The sequence below is a fragment of the Coenobita brevimanus genome, chromosome 16, assembly GCF_032717465.1.
Source record: "Coenobita brevimanus isolate Jiangsu-jjx chromosome 16, ASM3271746v2, whole genome shotgun sequence".
NCBI classification, from domain to species: domain Eukaryota; kingdom Metazoa; phylum Arthropoda; class Malacostraca; order Decapoda; family Coenobitidae; genus Coenobita; species Coenobita brevimanus.
The window spans coordinates 5,552,116-5,570,864 of NC_136969.1; the positions used below are offsets into that span (position 1 = coordinate 5,552,116).

The 18,749-nt window shown below is 43.1% G+C and overlaps 1 protein-coding gene across 1 annotated transcript; it reads left to right on the forward strand.

Annotated features, from left to right (window-relative positions):
- Positions 1–588: 588 nt before the first annotated feature.
- Positions 589–10,108, forward strand: LOC145390893 (uncharacterized). Its single transcript, XM_080265633.1, has 3 exons — positions 589–977; positions 2,977–2,984; positions 9,714–10,108. Exons 1-3 carry the CDS (start codon positions 589–591, stop codon positions 10,106–10,108), a joined length of 792 nt encoding a protein of 263 aa, XP_080121759.1.
- Positions 10,109–18,749: the final 8,641 nt, after the last annotated feature.

The window sequence follows — 18,749 nt, forward strand, 5'->3', positions numbered from 1 at the left end:
GTCTTGGCAACTAGTCCCATAGTTCAAGATTAATCTACTGTTGCAGCTCAGTATTCAAGGTAGAAAGATGGCAATTTTAGGCCAACTTAAAGGAAAATGAGTATAGAAGAGTGTGAAAGAACGAACGGGTAGGGAGATGGAGACCAAGAACGAGGTCGAAATTGAAGGAGTGGGCGTGTGTAAGGGAGATTGATGAAGTGAAGGGCTGGTTTGTTTTCATATGACGGAATTTTGCTTCAGGGAACGAAGTGACCTGATTATACCCAGAGAAGGACGCAGATTAAAAAAAAAAAAATCTTTACCTGCCCTGCTTCACACACCTCAAAGAAGCCCACCAGAGCCAAAGAAGGTTAATTACACATATGTAAAGTCTGCTTCCTCCTTCAACAATTTCCATTGTAAATATGATGAGCTCTGAGCAAGGTGAAAAATGTTTGAGTGCGAAAAATGGCTTCTGAAATATAAATGAGGTGTGTGTGTGTGTGTGTGTGTGTGTGTGTGTGTGTGTGTGTGTGTGTGTGTGTGTGTTTCAACACCTGACTGTTCCTGGTTCGTCAGCTGGATCAGCTGTGGTGGCGTCTCGGAGCCATGACTACCATACCACTTACTGAGCTGCGGAAGTTACAGCGTCACCAGCTTGTGAAAATCAACAAAGATGACTTAACAGATACCATATTATCATCTAATGAAGAGGGAGAGCTCACAAAGATCAACGAGAGGCTTGGAGAGGTCATGAATGAAATGCAGAGGCTGAAAGATATGATTACGTCTCCTGACAGTCCGATTAGTAAGAACTACATTGAAGTCAAGTCTAGGGTGGATATGCAGGAGGAAATTATCTCGAAGCAGCAACAGTTCTTGGAAGTGCTGGATCGGAGGGAGCGTAAGGTCAACGTCGTGATCCTGAGCGTGGCTGATGAACACGAGGCACTGGATGTGTTAAAGTTGTCGATGGCCCCCCTTTACGTCACTTGCAGGTAAAGGCAAAGTCTTGTAGTAGTTTTCTGACAATATATTAAACACCGTCTTGAATCAATATACAGGGATGGTGGACAATTGCACGTCCAACCCCAGACCCGTTGTGACAGCTACTGATCGCCGGTTTCCCACCGGCTAGGGAGAGAGAAGCGGTGCGACTCGGAAGTCGTGACTCATACCTCGTAGACATAACACTGAGCGAGCGTTGATGCCCTACTTGGATCCTACTTACAACTGCTTACAACTACTTACATACTACTTACACACTATATTTACATATTATGTAATATCTACAAAAAGGTTACAAACAATTTTCCCCCTCATCAAAAAGTGTGTCTCCTGATACAGTGGTGGGCCATCAAGTCATAATATGGCAAGAATACAAGTGGTCTGAGTTTACAGTGAACCGGGATTACATAGTAATAAATGAGATATTGCTACATAATTTACAAAGTTGGATGTAAGAAAGGATTAATATATTTACAGTCCATGGCCATGTTGGAAAAATAGCATAAACATATAGGTTTGGTCAATTTACAAATATATATATAATCACAAAATGAATATTACTCAGAACTACCAATTTCCAGGTCTTTTGGTTGTCGCACTAACCTTGTTGCTACACGGATCTCATGCAACCTTTTGTCCATTCGCTTGAGACAACAATACAGGATACAAACAATTGCAATAAAACCTAGAAAACATAAGACAACCGGAGGAAATACAAAGACTGGATGTGACCAGGAGCGGTTAAAAGCTGAAGAGAACTGGTTCATAATGAAATTAGAATTGTTTAGATATTTCAACATACGTAGGTTTTCTGATGTGATAGAAAGATTGTCTGTTGGTAGATGAAAGGTAGTATTAATAGGTTTTAAGATGTCATACTTGTGGGAGCGAAGTGCGAAGTGATAATGTGTGGCATGGGCTATTATAGACTCAGACTTTACTGTATAGTAATCAGGGGCCTTATATAAACCAATTGCGGATAGTGAACAGACAGGGGTCCCTGGACAAATAAGACTGACTGGAGTTGAGACACTAAAAAAGAAGTAGCGGATGTGATTTAGACGAGCATGGTGTACCTGGCTTTTGGGAGCCGGAACGAAGGTACAGACAGGTTGTACTGAGAAGTTACGGACTAAGGCAGATTCGCAAGGAGCAACGCTGCCAGGAGAAATTGTTATGAGGTACGCAGCACAAACACGCGAGTTGGGTGTGAGAAGGGCACATCTACCGAGGTCACTTGAGGAGAGGAAGGCAATATAGACATGATCATGGGAGAGAAAAAAGTACTCTGAAGAGACAGAGGCTTGTACTAGGGAGTTATTGTAACAGAAGGGAAAAGGAATGATGTGAAAGAGATCGAGTATGATGGAAGAACGAAGAGGAATATGAACAATTATATCTTTAGTAAGGAATGTGGCCTCTAGTATTGGGTAGTAGTGTTCTAAAGAGGAAAATGGAATCATAGGAGACAAGCCGAATGTTGAGTGAGCCCATTCCAAGGTAGAACGAAGGTCAGAGAGAGATACCAAATCTAGGGTCACACGACTATCAACAGCATTGACTAAAATACGAATTACACTAGTAACTTGGTAGACAAGAGAGTCCAGAGAAACCTGCAAATTATCAACATGTAATTTAACATACATCAACTCTGAAATATTAGTCTGTGATACTTCACGCTTAAGAACAATCGTAAAATTATTTAATGCATTAGTAACATCATGTAGATGGTGACTCATCTGTTGCATCATAAAATGTTCAGTACGTAACACGTTGTTTTGGGACTCGATGGCATTGGATAATTGGATTAAGTCCTTTTTATAACCAGAAAGTTCACGGTTAGTCGCCACACCAAATAATCCACTGAGGATTTCTCCTCCAAGGTCAAAAAGTCCACGTTTCACTCGTGAGCGACCCACAGGCGTTTGGCGAGGGAAGGAATCTTGAAGATGGTTGAACTGATAACGAATATAATATAATTTCCAGCAGATGGGCAGGTAGAGTGGTTACAATAACGTGTCATTGGGATGTCGATTTCTAATAAAATGAGGTGATCTTAGAGGGGATGTTGATACAGATGTTAACGACAGTATGAGATGATAACGTTATGCAAGAGACTTAGTGGCAGAACGCAATTTGGCACGATAGTCATTAACAGTAGGGGAAGGCTGAATAGTAATGTCAGAAGGAAGTTTTAGAGAAGAGGAAGAAGGCTGAGTAGGAATTTGTTGTGGGGATGTGGTTTCTCTTAGTGGTTCCTCCAAGACTATGCGTTTTGATGCACGTTTGAGATGATCTGCATGCACCCATGTCGTCTCTGCCTTGTGCGGATCTCTTAATTCGAATTTATTACCTTTACGAGATATGACACGGAAGGGACCCAAGAATTTACTGTTTAGTTTTGATTCTCTGCCATGATCTAGGGCAAAAACTAAGCCACCTACTTGGATGGCAACATCTGCGGCAGTGGCATGTTGGTTACGTACCATCTCCTCATTTGTAAGGGCCAGATTATCCTGAACATATTTATGAATTTTCTGGAAGTTGGATAGGTTTACTCGCACATAGTTATCGTAGTCGTAGATCGGATCTGGCTTGGATTGCGACAGTGAATAAGGTAGTCTTTTGTCAAAGCCATATATGATGAAGAATGGTGTTTCTCCAAATGACTTATTGATGGATGAATTAATTGACGCAGGTACGGTACCTGTGGAATCCATTCATCCCAGGTGGAAGTCTGATCTCCCACTATGTGACGCTGACTCTCCAATATCTTTCTCTTCTGGCGCTCTACTAGGCCATTCGAGGCTGGATGATGGGCCACTATATTGCATTTTTTAATTCCGTATCGATGACAAACTTCTTCCAGAACTGAATTATTGAACTCTGACCCGTTATCAGTTAAAATTACTTCTGGTGTTGTGAAAGGGCAAATAACTGAATTAATAAAGGCATGTGCTACTGTGTTAGCAGACTTTTCACGCAATGGAACTAAGATAACAAATCTAGAGAAATGATCGACTGCCACTAACAGATAAACAAAGCCAGGTTCTGTGCGAGGCAGCTTCAGAAGATCGAGAGAGACAGTTTGCCAAGGTTTAGATGGTACTGGGTACGGCAATATAGGAGCAGGTTGACTGGTTGTCCCCTTGTGACGGGCACATGATAAACATGCATCGCAGTGCGCTTCTATATCCTTTCGCATAGTGGGCCAATAATATGACAGACGTGCTTGCCGTAAGCTTCTGTCTTTGCCAGGGTGTGATGCATGAGGGGTGTTGTGGATTAAATGACGGGCAGCAGGAATTAAGTCTGTTGGAATGACTAGTTGCTTAACTTCGCGATGAGGTACGTTGTTACCTGTCAGTACTGAGTTTTTATAGAGCAATTCATTGTTGAGGAAGAAATCAGATACAGGGACTGGTAACTTTGGCAGAGAAGAATCATCGCCTGACTCTAGGAAATATATGACCTGTGACCATACGGGGTCCTCACGCTGGAACCTACGTAGTGTGTCATAACTGAACGCTAAGTTTACGTCGCAACAGGTTGAGACTGTGACAACATGCCGCGAGAGGGCATCGGCTACGACATTGGATTTTCCAGGAACGTATTCAAATGTTGGATTATAGTCAGTCACGGTGACTGCCCAACGTGCAAGTCGACTGGTAAGGTTATGTCCCTGAAACAAGTCACATAAGGGAAGATGGTTGGTTTGGATGTGAACAGGATATCTGTAGATGATGTCGCGGAAATGTTTTAGGGACCAGACCACGGCAAGGGCTTCCCAGTGAGTTACGCTGTAATTCTTTTCCGCGGAGTTTAGCACACGGCTAGCGTAGGCAATGACACGTTTCTTTCCTTCGGAGTCATACTGCATGAAAACGGCACCTAGGCCTACTCCAGAAGCATCAGTACAGAGAAGAAATGGTTTAGAATAATCAGGGAATGCCAAAACTGGTGATTGTGCTAGAGCAGTTTTCAGTGTTGTGAATGCGGTTGCCTGTTCATCAGCCCACACAAAAGGCGCATCCTTCTTTAGCAATTTTGTTAACGGCGCTGCTATCTTGGCGTACGATTTTATGAACCTTCTATAATACCCACTGACACCGAGGAAACTGCGTACAGCATCGGTGTTGGTTGGAGTTGGGAAATTCGTCACGGCTCTAACCTTGTCATCTGATGTGTGAATTCCGTGAGCGTCAACAACATGTCCTAGGAATTAGAGTTTCTTACATAAAAAGTCACACTTTGATAGTTTGATCTTAAGTCCAGCTTGTTTGAGTCTAGTGAACACTTCGGCTAACTTTTCTAAGTGTTCCTCCACTGAGTGACTAGCGATTATGACATCATCTAGATAAGCAAAAACTGAGTGACCTATCATGCCGAAGAAAACTGTATGAATTAATTGCATGAATGCTGAAGGTGCATTTTTCAAACCGAATGGAAGTCTACGGAATTGGTAATGACCGGATGGAGTACTGAAGGCAGTGATAGGACGAGATGATTCTTCCATCTCGACTTGCCAGTAACCACTTAAAAGATCTAGGGAGGAAAAACCACAATTGTTTTCGCCTAAGGATTCCAGCAAATTAGTGACTACAGGAATTGGAAATCTGTGCGGGACAGTCAGTGCATTCACGCATCTGTAATCTATGACTGGTCGTAACTCACCATCTTTCTTTGGAACCAGAAATAGTGGGCTGTTCCACGGGCTATCAGAGTGTTCAATGACCTCATTATCCAACATGTCCTGAATAAGATGATCGGCTTGTTGACGTTGGCTATGTGGTAAACGGTAGGCAGGAATATATACTGGCTAAGCACCTGGCTGTAATGTAATATTGTACTTTACCAAATTTGTTTTGCCCATATTCTCACCGGGTAGGGCTACTACTTCGCGATAGTCTCGCAAGAGATTAATTAATTGATGTCGGTGTTTTGGGAAATCACTTTGTTTCACATGAGAATCAAGATTAGATGGAATACTGGTGGACTGAGCAACTGAGCATACATCGGCAACAAGGTATGGGAAATCCTGGCACACACGTACGGCCGCTGGGTATACCAAGAAATCGCCAATCTGAGTTCCCGTTCGTAATGTGTAAGCGGCGTTTGTTGTGTTTGCAATATACAAGTAGCATAAACCATCCTCCAGCACCGTATACAAAGCTGACTCATAAGCTAAGCCATTCATACAACATGTCTCAGGTAAGGTTAGTACATCCACTCCTGCTTTCGCACCCACAACACGAACAGAGACTTTGGTAAACTTGTGCGGCAACAAAATTGTGCACTGATTTGTTACTGCACGTCTTATCTCTGCGTGTTGTAAAACATCAATCACATTATCTGAGGTAGTTAAATGAGACGTGTCTGAGTCGGCTAGTGTGCCACTTAAAGAGGGGTTGATACGATCTATAATTGAATGCTCAGAGGATGTAGTACTAGATGGTAGTGTACCTGGCTGCTCAGGTAACAGCGTGTGTATTTGGTTACTCTTGACTACTGTTGGAATCATGTGAGACTTAATAACTGAGTCGGTTTGGGAAAGTACCGGACGTGGATATTCCATACTAGATATTGGGAAACCATTGACATGTACACAACGAGAAGCAGGGAGGAGAGTAATGGCTTCTTGGGCCATTGTCGAAAAGCCAATGAGAGTGTCCGCTGGATACCTAAGATCATTAGTGACATGAAACTCTACGTCAAAGGGTCTTAAGGCTTTATCAAACTGTGCTTCTAGTGTGATCTTTCCTTTGACCTGAAATTCTGAGCCATCCACACCGCATAGGCGAATGTCAGGTGGTTCGAGGATCCCAACTCTTTATTTTCCTAATGTTGTTTAAAGAGGTATCTGAGATTAGATTTACCATAGATCCGCTGTCCATAAAGAAAGAGCTTTGTACCCCTTCGCTCCATCCTAGAATGACTAAGCCTGAAGATGTTATAGGTCCTACCTGACGAATGGGGAGTTAATTTCTGTTGTCTTATTTTCAGACACCGGCGGATCTTCTACTGTTAGGTTATATTTCTCTGATCCGAGCGCTCGTCTTCCCCCGACTGACGGCTCTTAAGGTAACGACACTCGTCCATGGAGTGAGTTGTGCTATTCTTATGGTACTTGCAAGTTAGACGTCGGGACCGCGAAGGTGCGCCCGGGCGTTCCCGTGAGCAAAAACGTCTTTCTTTGTATGCACAGCTAGACTCTCTATGACCTACATTACCGCAGTGCCAGCACGGAATTAAGAATTGTTTGCTTCGTCGCAGAGTTGAATTGTCACGACCGCTAGAAGGTGAACGAAATTGTGAGTGAGACCGATTACTAGGTTTGGTTCTTGTAGTTGGCCGTGAACAAGAGGAATCAGATGAAGTGATGCTGGTGTGTAGTACTCCCGCAGTACCACCTGCAGAGGGAGAGGGTGAACTGTAAGAATCGACCTGGCGAGTGAAGTCTGTTCCTGACCTCTCTACAACTGTTTTACCTACATCCATTATTTTGTCTCCTGGTTTAAAGCCAACTTGTAGCGCTATTTGATTTTGGGAGTCTGAAAGCCAATTGAGAAATCTAAAGTAACTGAACAAGTCTGCAAAACTAATGTAATCATGATCTCCCCGTTGTGTTCTGTTACCCATTGAGTACCACGGAATAATTGGAGCAACTCTGAACTCGTCGCCCTCATAGTAGCGGCTGCCTCAATTACTTTTGCATGTTGGGGATGTACCTTCATGTCTTCCTGCATTTGCTTGAAGAGATTAGTTAATCCTATAAGGGATGCAGAATTGGAATGTTGGCAACAGTATTGAATGAGTCATTGGCTAAACGTGTCAAACGAAGTGCCCCGCACGAATAGCGGCTCCTATTAATGATCTGCCATGGTGAAGTCGACTGAGAAGGTATAAACCTTCAAGGGTTCATTTACAATCTGGCGATTATGAAGGTCGTTTTCGACCTCTCTGAGGAAATCGTAAATCGAAACAGTACTATCCTCTCCTGTAAATTTGGGTCTATTCACATCATCTAAATATATGGATTGTGGAGGTGGAGGGTTCTGAGTTGCCATAGTAAGAAGAGGGTGAGACCGCGAAGGTGTGGAAGTAGGCACGGTAGTGAACTGAGACGGTGTGTGGGAAGGAAGTGTCATGGCGGTAGTGGTGTGTGTATGTGTAGTAGTAGGGAGGGATAAAGGCTGTGGAGGAGACTGAGTGGTTTCGGGAGAATCAGTTGGAGAAGATGATAGAGTATCTGGAGTTAATATATCTGGATTTAGGGTAGGAGTAACAGGTGTAGTAGAAACAGGTAGGGAACTTATGGTTGGTTCGGTATAAGATCTGCCACTGCGAAGATTTACATTATCACTACATACAGCGTTCTCTGTGCTACCGTCAGGTTCAATAGATGAGAGATCTACCCTTTTAAAAAAGGACATTAACAGAGTAGGAAGTAAGCAAATAAATAAATAAAAATATTTGTAATCTGTGAAGAAATTATTTATATACAATGAATATGAGTGAAAATGAATGCGTTATTTACAGCTGAGTATGAGTGGGAGAAACTGGGATGAAGTAGGAGTGAGTGAACGAAAAATTCTGACTGAATGAAAAATGAGGGACAAAAATGCAATGAATGGATGAGAGTAAATGGTGAAAATACCACAATCTATACAGACAGCTTGGCTTCTCTGTAGAAAGGGATTAATCAATGTGGTGGAATGAGGAATTGCATGAAAATGCAGGTAGGAAATACTTTGTAGTGAGATGTGGTCTTGTCCGAAGGCTCAAGAAAAGTGAGGCTCTCGTCTCCTCGTGATTGGGTGGAAGCGTCCGTGACGTCACTGGGTGCGGCTCTCCATTGGGCAGAACGAGAAGCTGATAGGAGCAGGAGACTGTGACGTAGCTCGGTGTGACTGGCCACGCTCCCTGGGTGACGTCGGTGTGTGTGGTGGGTGGGGTAAACGATGACGTAACGGCGTCGGGCGGCGCTTGGGGGCTGCTTCCTGGAGTGGGGTCTGGGGTGGAGTTTGTGGGGGCTGAAACTAACCGTTACAAAAGGCTGGACAGGAACACAGGCAGGCAGGCAAGGCAGGTTGTAGGTTGATAGGAGCAGGAGCTTTGCGTTGTTCACTGGTTGTGGTGGCGTGGTGATAGGTGGGGGCATTGATGTGGAGGAAATTCCCAAAATTACATCAAAACTGCCAGAACACTTCCACACCAAGACTGCAAACAGGGCTGGAGGCTAGGGCGGAGATAGGCTGTGTGTCATCGTGGGAAGAGCAGCAAACAGTAGCGTGGGAAGACAGACACAGCATAACCGGCCCACAGAAGACGTAATTCACTATTATCCCACTCGCTTTCCCCCAAATGTTAAAGCTGTCAATGGCCCCCCTTTACGTCACTTGCAGGTAAAGGCAAAGTCTTGTAGTAGTTTTCTGACAATATATTAAACACCGTCTTGAATCAATATACAGCGATGGTGAACAATTGCACGTCCAACCCCAGACCCGTTGTGACAGCTACTGATCGCCGGTTTCCCACCGGCTAGAGAGAGAGAGAGAAGCGGTGCAACTCGGAAGTCTTGACTCATACCTCGTAGACATAACACTAAGCGAGCGTTGACGCCCTACTTGGATCCTACTTACAACTACTTACATACTACTTACATACTATATTTACATATTATGTAATATCTACAAAAAGGTTACAAACAGATGGTTCTGTATGAGATGAAGATAAAATTCGCAAGATCTGGTCAAAAACTGGCGTTGATAGCGTAGCAGGTACACATAGTCGGCTTGGAGGCAACGCACGATCCGGTGAGACTAGGACGTCTCGACGCCGTCCCATCTTGTTCACGCTGGCAGACAAGAGTCAACGTACCTGTATCCTGGACAATGCTAATCATCCTAAAAGTTCCCAAGATAATTATAGTAGAATATACATAAAAAAAAAAGATGTCCCCCCCAGTGTCAGGAGGGAGTGGCGTCGGCTGCGGGATGCTGAGGCAACGAAGAAGGCACGCCCGGAAAATGCCGGTTGCATCATTCGTCTTGACACACAAGAACGAAATCGGTACAAAGATGACGCAGTTATCGATAGTTGGAACCCGCAGTTTTTATAAATCCACCACAGCATGTGAGCAACATGAGAATATTATCGTGGAATATTAATGATGTATGTACGAAATTGGAAAAACCTAATGTACAACGATTACTACTTGATCATGATGTGATTTGCATTACCGAAGTTAAAACTCCCCTACCTGTGTCATTCCCTAGATACGTAATGCTCAGAAGTAAGGTAGTTGGCTCTGCTGACCGGGGAGGGACAGTTGTATGCGTTAGGAATTGTCTTTCTCATTTGGTGCATGATATTGACACAAGCACAAGAGATCAAGTGTGGATGCAATTTCGCAATATACAAGGGGTGTTGTTTGGTTTCTGTTTTATTCCGCAAAATGGTTCACAGTATTATTCCCATAACTCTTTCGCATCAATTCAGGATAAGGTAAACTCTAGGTATATGAATAATGGAGTTATTATAATTGGCGACATGAATGCGAGGTTTGGTACAGTGTGAGAGGGTTATTGTCATTAATAGAGCTGCCTAATTTTGATGAATTCTCTTATCCGGAGATTCCCTATGAAATCAATGCCCCTAATGACAATGCTGAATTATTGTCGACCATGTGTGTTGACAATACTCTGCTTGTGATTAATAATCTCAAGAGTCTTCATAAACATTTTTCAGGGAATAAAATGTACCGGAGGCGTGATGCATGGATCTCTGAGTTGGACACGTGTCTTGTCTCCGGCGTTGATTGCCCATTTAAGTGATTTCTCTGTGTCACAGCGAGGTGATCTCCCCTCTGATCACGCCCCAATCACGGTAACCGTTACCAGCACAAGTGTTGATTTGGATGTCCTACTAGCCAGGGCAACTATGCTGGAGGATCACGCCATTCTCCATGGTAGTGCTGGGAGGATGAGACTGGTTAGGAGACCATTGCAGTTTAACAAAATTGATAAGGAAATGTTTCATACAAAGTCTCACAGTCTAGTCCAGTTGAGGGAAACTTGGATATTGATGATATTGATGATTTTGAAAGAAATATAACAAGTGTCTTACATGACTGTGTCAAGAGCAGTGTGTATGCAAATGAACAGGAAGAGGAGCAGAGTGGTGTAAATCTAGGGAGATGGGAGTGGCTGTTACGTGATTCGGACGATGCCAGGGTGTGGAGAGCTATTAATTGGAAGGGTGAAAATAGTGTCGATAAACACAGTGATGCTTTGAGTCCCAGTGACGAGAAATTTAGGGCACATTTTGAGGCTGTCCTGAATCACACAGACGTGGCTGGTGGGGGCGAGGGTGATGTGAACACAGGTGTCTATATTCCTGTCATAGATGAGCCTACCCCGCCCACACAGGTGTATCAACAAGTGAGGATGATGAAACCTGATAAAGCGTGTGGACCAGACTCCCACCTAGTGTGTTTTCACTCCTGCCAGCACAGTGGATATCATCTACAACGACCCTATTTAATAATATTTTCGTATCAGGTGTTTACCCACAGTCTTGGATAAGGGCTAAAGTGGTCACGATTTTTAAAAAGGGCGATCAATCAAACACCAATAATTATCGAGGGATCAGTGTGATTAACAGCATTTCTAATCTATATGGCAGGGTGCTGTGCGAGAGATTGAGTCAGTGGTTTCTGCCATTTAGAGACCAAGCAGGGGCACAGAGAGGCAGAGGTTGTGTGGAGCACATTGTTGCTTAACGAATTCTCACTGCTACAGCTAGACGTAAAAAGATAATGCTGTTTGTGACTTTCTTTGACTTTAGGAAAGCATACGATTTAGTCCCTAGGAAAAAATTATTCACGGTATTAAAGAGACTGGGATGTGGGGTGTTGAACTGTTGATGCTGGCAGCGATAGTGGCAATGTACCGTGTAACCGAAAGTATATTAGGTGGTGTCGCCATCACAGCCACATTGGGGGTTAGGCAAGGTTCGCCAGCTTCGTGTCTTTTGTTCATAATTTTTGTGAATGAGTTAATGAGAGTGATGAAAGAAAACTGTGAAAAGGAAAGATTTTTAGAATGGTTGCACATTTTAGTACTAATGGACGATACTGTGCTATTATCAACACGTAGGCAAAATATGATAAAAAAGATAGTTATTGCAACAATTTTGTAGATATTATGGCATGATTATAAACAATAGTAAAACCAAATTCTTTGTAATAAATGGTGGTGATGGGGACGATGAACCTATTTGCGTGAACGAACTTGTGGTTGAACACTGTACAAGTTATGTTTACTTGGGTTCACCGCTAACCAGCGACGGTTCTGTGTCATCGGCCGTCAGACTACATGTAAAGAATAAGATGTGTCACCTGTTGAAGTTTGTATCGTTTATTAAAAAGAATAATGATGTGCCATTAATTGTGAAGTGACGGGTATTTGATGCGGCGTTGATGTCATCCCTCATGTACGGGTGTGAGTCGTGGGTTGGGGCTGATATCAAGCCAGTCATCAAATTGTACAACTGGACATTAAAACAACTGTTAGGGATAAGAAGGACCACATCGAACATCGTGTGCTGCGCTGAAGTAGGATGCCTGTCGCTGCCAGATTTGGTCAGATACCATCAATATAAATTCTTCAACAAGATGTGGTCCGAAACGTCCACTATGCACGATGATCCTTTGTCACTGGCATTTAAAATTTCTATGGATGATAATACCTATACAGGCAAACTAGTGACAGACTTTATTAGAAACTAAATTCCGAATAAGGTTTCATTAATCAGGAATGGTCACAACGCGATTACCACCTCAAACTCATCAAGGTGTCTGATATACAAAGAGATGAACCCAAATTACTCTATACGCGACATTTACAAAAAAAAAAAAAAAAAAAAAAAATAATCAATGAGTTCCACCGAATACCATTCACACAGTTCCGTGTATCTGGACACAGCCAGGTGGTGGATGTGGGACGATGGAATAGGCTGGGGCGTGGAGGCCTTCCACTTGAGGAACGATTGTGTGTTTGTGGCCTAGTACAAACAGAAAGGCATGTGGTTGAAGCCTGCCCATTAACAAGAGATATAAGACACAACTATCCTATTAACAGTCTAAATGATTTGTTCACTTATCGATACCCTTCCCCATGACATAAGTTGTACGATAATTTATGATGTACTGGAGGTGTTCAAATAGAATTTTCGCTCGTTTCTTGTGCATTTGGTTTATATTTGCTTTGTGGTATAAGGTGTAATATTTTGTGGACTACAGTTTTCTTTTTAATTATTTTGATAGAATATTTTGTACTGTAAATATTTTACTGGTTGAATGGTCGTGCGAGGACGTAAGTATGGCTGTGGCTGAGAAGACACGTGCATATGAAGTGTGGCTGCAGAGGAAGGATAAGGTGTCATATGAGAGGTATAAGGAAAAGAAGGAATAGGGCGAGAAGGGCTGTGCGTGATGCTAAAGTGGCAGCAAATGAGAGGTGGGGTAGGTGTATTTCAATGGCCCCTTGCTTCCCATTCAGGTTTATTTCAAAGATCTGAGGTGACGTATAATGGAGGTTTATTACAGAGAGAACTTCTATAGCTGTGATCTGTTTGATGGCTAGCCCCATACTGCCTCACAGCGAGCAGCGGGCGTGGGAACCTTAGCTTAAGTCAGCAGTTTAGAGAAGTGTGCTGATTCCATCAACGGTACTGGTTACATATACATATATATAGGTTTTAGGTGTTATAATATAAAAGGCATAATTATATGAGGAGAATAATATAGTATGGGTACAATACTCCCCCGGTAAAAATGGAATTGGTGTCTCCTGACACAATGAAGGTAGGAATGCAGTGGATATTTAATAATTGTGGAAAAAATTGTGAGGGGTGTTTAGTAGGTATACAAGTAAATGGGTTAATTATCATTGTATAGCAAAAACAATTCACAGGAAGGAGTATGTATAGTTGTGAGTAAAAGATGGAAGAAGAGCATAAGACAGTATGGATCAGTTGGGTCAAGGATTGTGTGGGTAAAGTTGAAAGTTGGAATACAAATGTGGGTGATTGTGTGTGTGTATGCGCCAACGCAAGATCGTGCTAGAAGAGTGAGAGAAGAGTTCTGGACAAATGTGGAAGTGTGCATGGAAAAGTCTGGGAGGAAAAAGAGAGTGTTTTTGATCGGTGATATGAATGGTAAAGTTGGGAATGTGAAAGTGGATGGAATAGTTGGTGAGTGGGGTGTGCCTGCTGAGATAGATGAGAATGGGAGTACGTTAGTGGACATTTGTGCTGGGAGGGGGTTGGTGATAGCCAATACCCTCTTCAGGCATAAAATGATCCACAGGTATACATGGCGAGTGATGAGAAGGGTGGGTGGTGAACTGAATGAAAGGAAGGCAATGATTGATTATGTGTGTGTGGATGAAAGGATGCGAAGATGTGTAATGGATGCAAGAGCTTATAGAGGCTGGGGGAGTGGACTTTCTGACCACTACTTGGTGGTGGCCAGAATTAGAATTCAAGTAAGATGGAGGAATAGAAGAAGGGAAAGACGAGAGGAAGGAGTAGTTGCAAGGAGAGTGGAAAGATTACAAGAGGATGAGAAAAAGGCAGAGTATAAGAAAGAAGTGGAGGAACGATTGGGCAAATATGAATTGGAGCTGATGGGAGACGTGGAAGGTGTGTGTAGGATATTTACAGAAGAAATATGTGCAGCATGTGATGTGGTGTGTGGAAGGAAGAGAAGACGGAGGGGGGTGCAAGGAACAGCGTGGTGGACTGAAGAGGTGAGACAGGCTGTGGCACAAAAAGAGAAATCATACAATGAATGGATGAGAAATAGGGGCGTGGAAGAAGTTGAGAGGTGGAAGAGAGAGTTATATGTAGAAAGAAAGAGAGAGGTGAAAAGATTAGTAAGAGAGAGTAAGAAGAGAGTGGATCAGGAATTTGGAAGGAATTTGAGTGTAAAGTGGAGGGACTGTAAGAAAATGTTCTGAAAAGAGTAAGACAGGGTGGAAGTGAAGTTAGCAGGGGAGTGAAAGATAAAAATGGTAGATTACTAATGGAGAAGGGAGAAAAAGTGAACAGATGGAGAGAACACTTTAAAGAATTGTTGAACATACAGGATGGAAGTAATGCGAGTATAAGTGGCTGGGGAATGGCTGGGAGAAGGATGGAGGTGAGAAGACAGGAAGAAATCAGTAGGATAGAAGTTGTGGAAGCAATGAAGAAAGTTAAATCGGGGAAAGCCCCAGGAATTGATGGAGTGTGTGGTGAAATGCTGAAGCATGGGGGAGAGATAGTAGTAAAATGGATGTGGAAGATGTGCAGATTGGCCTGGAAGGAAGGTAGAGTCCTGGAGGATTGGAAGTCAGGTATAATTATTCCCTTGTACAAGGGAAAACGGGAAAAAGAAGTATGTGGTAATCATAGGGGCATTTGTCTTCTTAGTATAATAGGAAAAGTGTATGGTAGGATACTTATTGACAGAGTTAGAGAAAGAACAGAGAAATTAGTTGGAGAAGAACAGGGAGGCTTTAGGAAGGGAAGAGGTTGTGTAGATCAGATATTCATTCTTAGATCTTTAGTGGAAAAGTTTCTAGAGAAGGGAAAGAAGTTGTATGCGGCTTTCATGGATTTGGAGAAAGCATATGACAGGGTGGATAGACAAGGATTGTGGAAAGTGTTAAGAATATATGGAGTAGATGGGAAGTTGTTGAATGCTGTGAAGAGTATGTACGATGGTGCGAATGCTGCAGTGCGTGTGGATGGTGAACTAAGTGAATTTTTCTCTTTGAAAGTTGGGTTGAAACAGGGATGTGTCATGTCTCCATGGTTGTTCAATCTGTACATGGATGGGGTAATGAAAGAGGTACAAGGTAGGGTAGTGGATGTAGGAGTGGCCCTGGTGAGAGAGGATAGTGTTTGGAAACTCCCTGTGCTGTTGTTTGCAGATGATACTGTGTTGTTGAGTGAAGACGAAGGGGAGCTGCAAGGCTTGGTGGATGAGTTTGGGAGAGTGTGTAAGAAACAGAATCTAAAGGTGAATGGAGGGAAGAGTAAAGTGATGGTCTTTGAGAGAGGTGAAGTCAGTGAATGTACAGCGAGGTTGGATGTTGAGGAATTGGAAAATGTGAGTACGTTTAAGTATTTGGGTAGTGTGATGAGTAAGGATGGAGGTTTGGAGGGTGAAATGCTTGAAAGGGTACAGCAGCGAAGAAATGTTGGTGGTTCTTTGAAAGCAGTGATAAGAAACAGGGAAGTGAGCATGGAAGTGAAAAAGTTACTACATGACAGTATTGTGATACCAATTCTAACGTACGGAAGTGAAGCTTGGACGTTGTTGGAAGGACACAAGTCAAGAGTGAGAGCAGTGGAAATGAGTTATTTAAGAGGAGCCTGTGGAGTCACATGGAGAGACAGACTGACGAATGAGGATATAAAGGAGCGTTGTGGTGTGGATGTGGATGTGATAGGAAGCGTCATGAGGAACACACTGAGGTGGTTTGGCCATGTGGAGAGGATGGAGGGTGAAAGACTGACGAAGAGAGTGTATGTGAGTGAGGTGGAGGGGGGAAGAGGGAGGGGGAGGCCGAGGATGAGATGGAGGGATGGGGTGGAGAGGTATATGAGAGAGAAGGGTGTGAGTTGGGAGCAGGGCAGTGAAATGGCGGGGGACCGGGCGACTTGGAGGCGATTTGTTTGTGACCACCCCAAACGGGATTGAGGCATCTGGCAATAGATAGATAGATAGAGCTTTCAATTCAGTCACTTCCTTGTCTGACTCGGGTTGACAGTTATCATGGGATGGTCTTGGTGGAGTATGCACTACGTTTGTATTTGAGGGAACTTCACTTTTATTGTCCCTATCCGGCATTGCATTAACTCGGGTGGTGTACCTCTCTTCGAGAAGCTGCCTCTCAGTTTCGATCCTGTCAATGAATTTGCTGAGTGGATATCCGTCATCAAGGTAACCTTCCAATTTTTCCCTGGACTCGAGTGGAAGACCATACCACAATTTCTTCTTAATTCGTTTATCTCGCGAGGGAAACTTTTCTTTTGGAAACTTCGTTTCAAGAGCCGCGTGCTTACACATGAATCTATGTACAAACGCCTGGGGTGATTCGTCACAGTCATAAGTCATACTTTCTAGCTCTTGCCATGCTCGATCTACACTCAATTCAATGGCAAACTCCGCGCTCAAGAATTTTTTTAGTTCGGGCCATGACAGTGCAAAATGTTTCTTTTGGTAATTATGGATGAAAGTGGCCAGTTCGGAACCCATTCGACTTTTGGCAACTTGGATTCTGATCGCATTACTGGTATCAACTTGCTCAACCGCCTCACAAAACATTTCGAGGCGAGATGTGGCCTCTATCCCTTGAAGCTGATTTAATTCCAAAATTGGAATATCGCACGGTTTTATGAGAGAGACCCGTGAAGTCATGGTGTGCGAACAAGGGGTCGAGTGTGAAGGCAACGTTCTATTCGCAGTACCGAATTGCTTATCCGCCTCATCTAATTGGATAGTTACATGGTCTCTCATTGTTTGGGACGGATGATCAGCTTCCGGCTGCGATTGTCCAAATAATTGTCCATACAGAGACATGGTGACCCTAATTATCTTTTCCACCCTTACTCAGAAAATTAGATTTTGGAATGCTTTCTCTCTTTTGGTGTTTGTAAAAGAATTGTGGATTTTGTTTGTGAACACCTTCATTACCTTTGAGTAGGTCTAGTCACTTACATTGTCTCTGTAGGCCTTAATAAGTTTGATAAATTTTGTGTCCACTCGCTCTCTAACTGCGCCTCTCCAGTGTACTTCATCATCTAGATTATTACTATAGTAAGCCCAGTTAAATTGCAGGTTTTGATTAGGCAAGAGTCGGCGAATTTTCTGATTGACAGAGTTCCTTACAGTTTTATAGTCCTTGAATGAAATAGGGGCACTTGCTCCCTGGTACACTCTTGGTTCTAATTGGCAAACAATCACCCTGGCGCGGCATAAAATTTCTTGAGGGGTAGTATTTTGGTCAATATCATTACTTCCAATCCACAAAAATACAATGTCACATTCCCACTCCAGTCTACCCTTAACATTCTCACTCTCTTTGCTAGTCACTTCCCTTCACTTTCTCACCAACGCCACTAACTGGGGAATGGCCATCCCACCGCTGCCACCAGTGTAATGCTAGGATTTTTATCCCACCGTTGTTCATCACGGTAATGATGAGAAAGTGCATTTCCCACCGTTGTTGTTCCCCAGTGTAATGATGGTAATTTTATCCCATAATTATTTATCAGGATTGTTCTGTTTAACTTACTCATTTACTCATTGCCAGACGCCATGTATCCCAAACGGGTGGTCAAGGGCTTAGAGTTAATTGTTTTACAGGGAGGGGCACTAATCCTCCACCAACCCCACTTGACACGTAGGGAGAACGTTATGCCAACAGCATCTGGTGTTCCCAGGCGGTCACCCATCCAAGTACTAACCAGACTACTTGTTGATAATACAAAGGGTACTCAACTTAGTCTCCCCTCAATGACTGATAAAGTATTCACCAAAGAAAAAAAAAACAAAAGGGGGGGGAGTAACTTCGACTTTGAATGATAAGGTTAATTGTATAAAGGATATTTTTGGTAACGTTTGTATTTTTAGCCGAGTCGAGAATAAGTTAGTACCACATGTGTTAGTCGTTCCCAAAGCGGAGGAATCTTGAACTGGAAGGGGA

Coding starts and splice junctions, on each gene's coding strand:
- LOC145390893 (XM_080265633.1), top strand. CDS start 589: ATGACTACCATACCACTTACTGAGCTGCGGAAGTTACAGCGTCACCAG.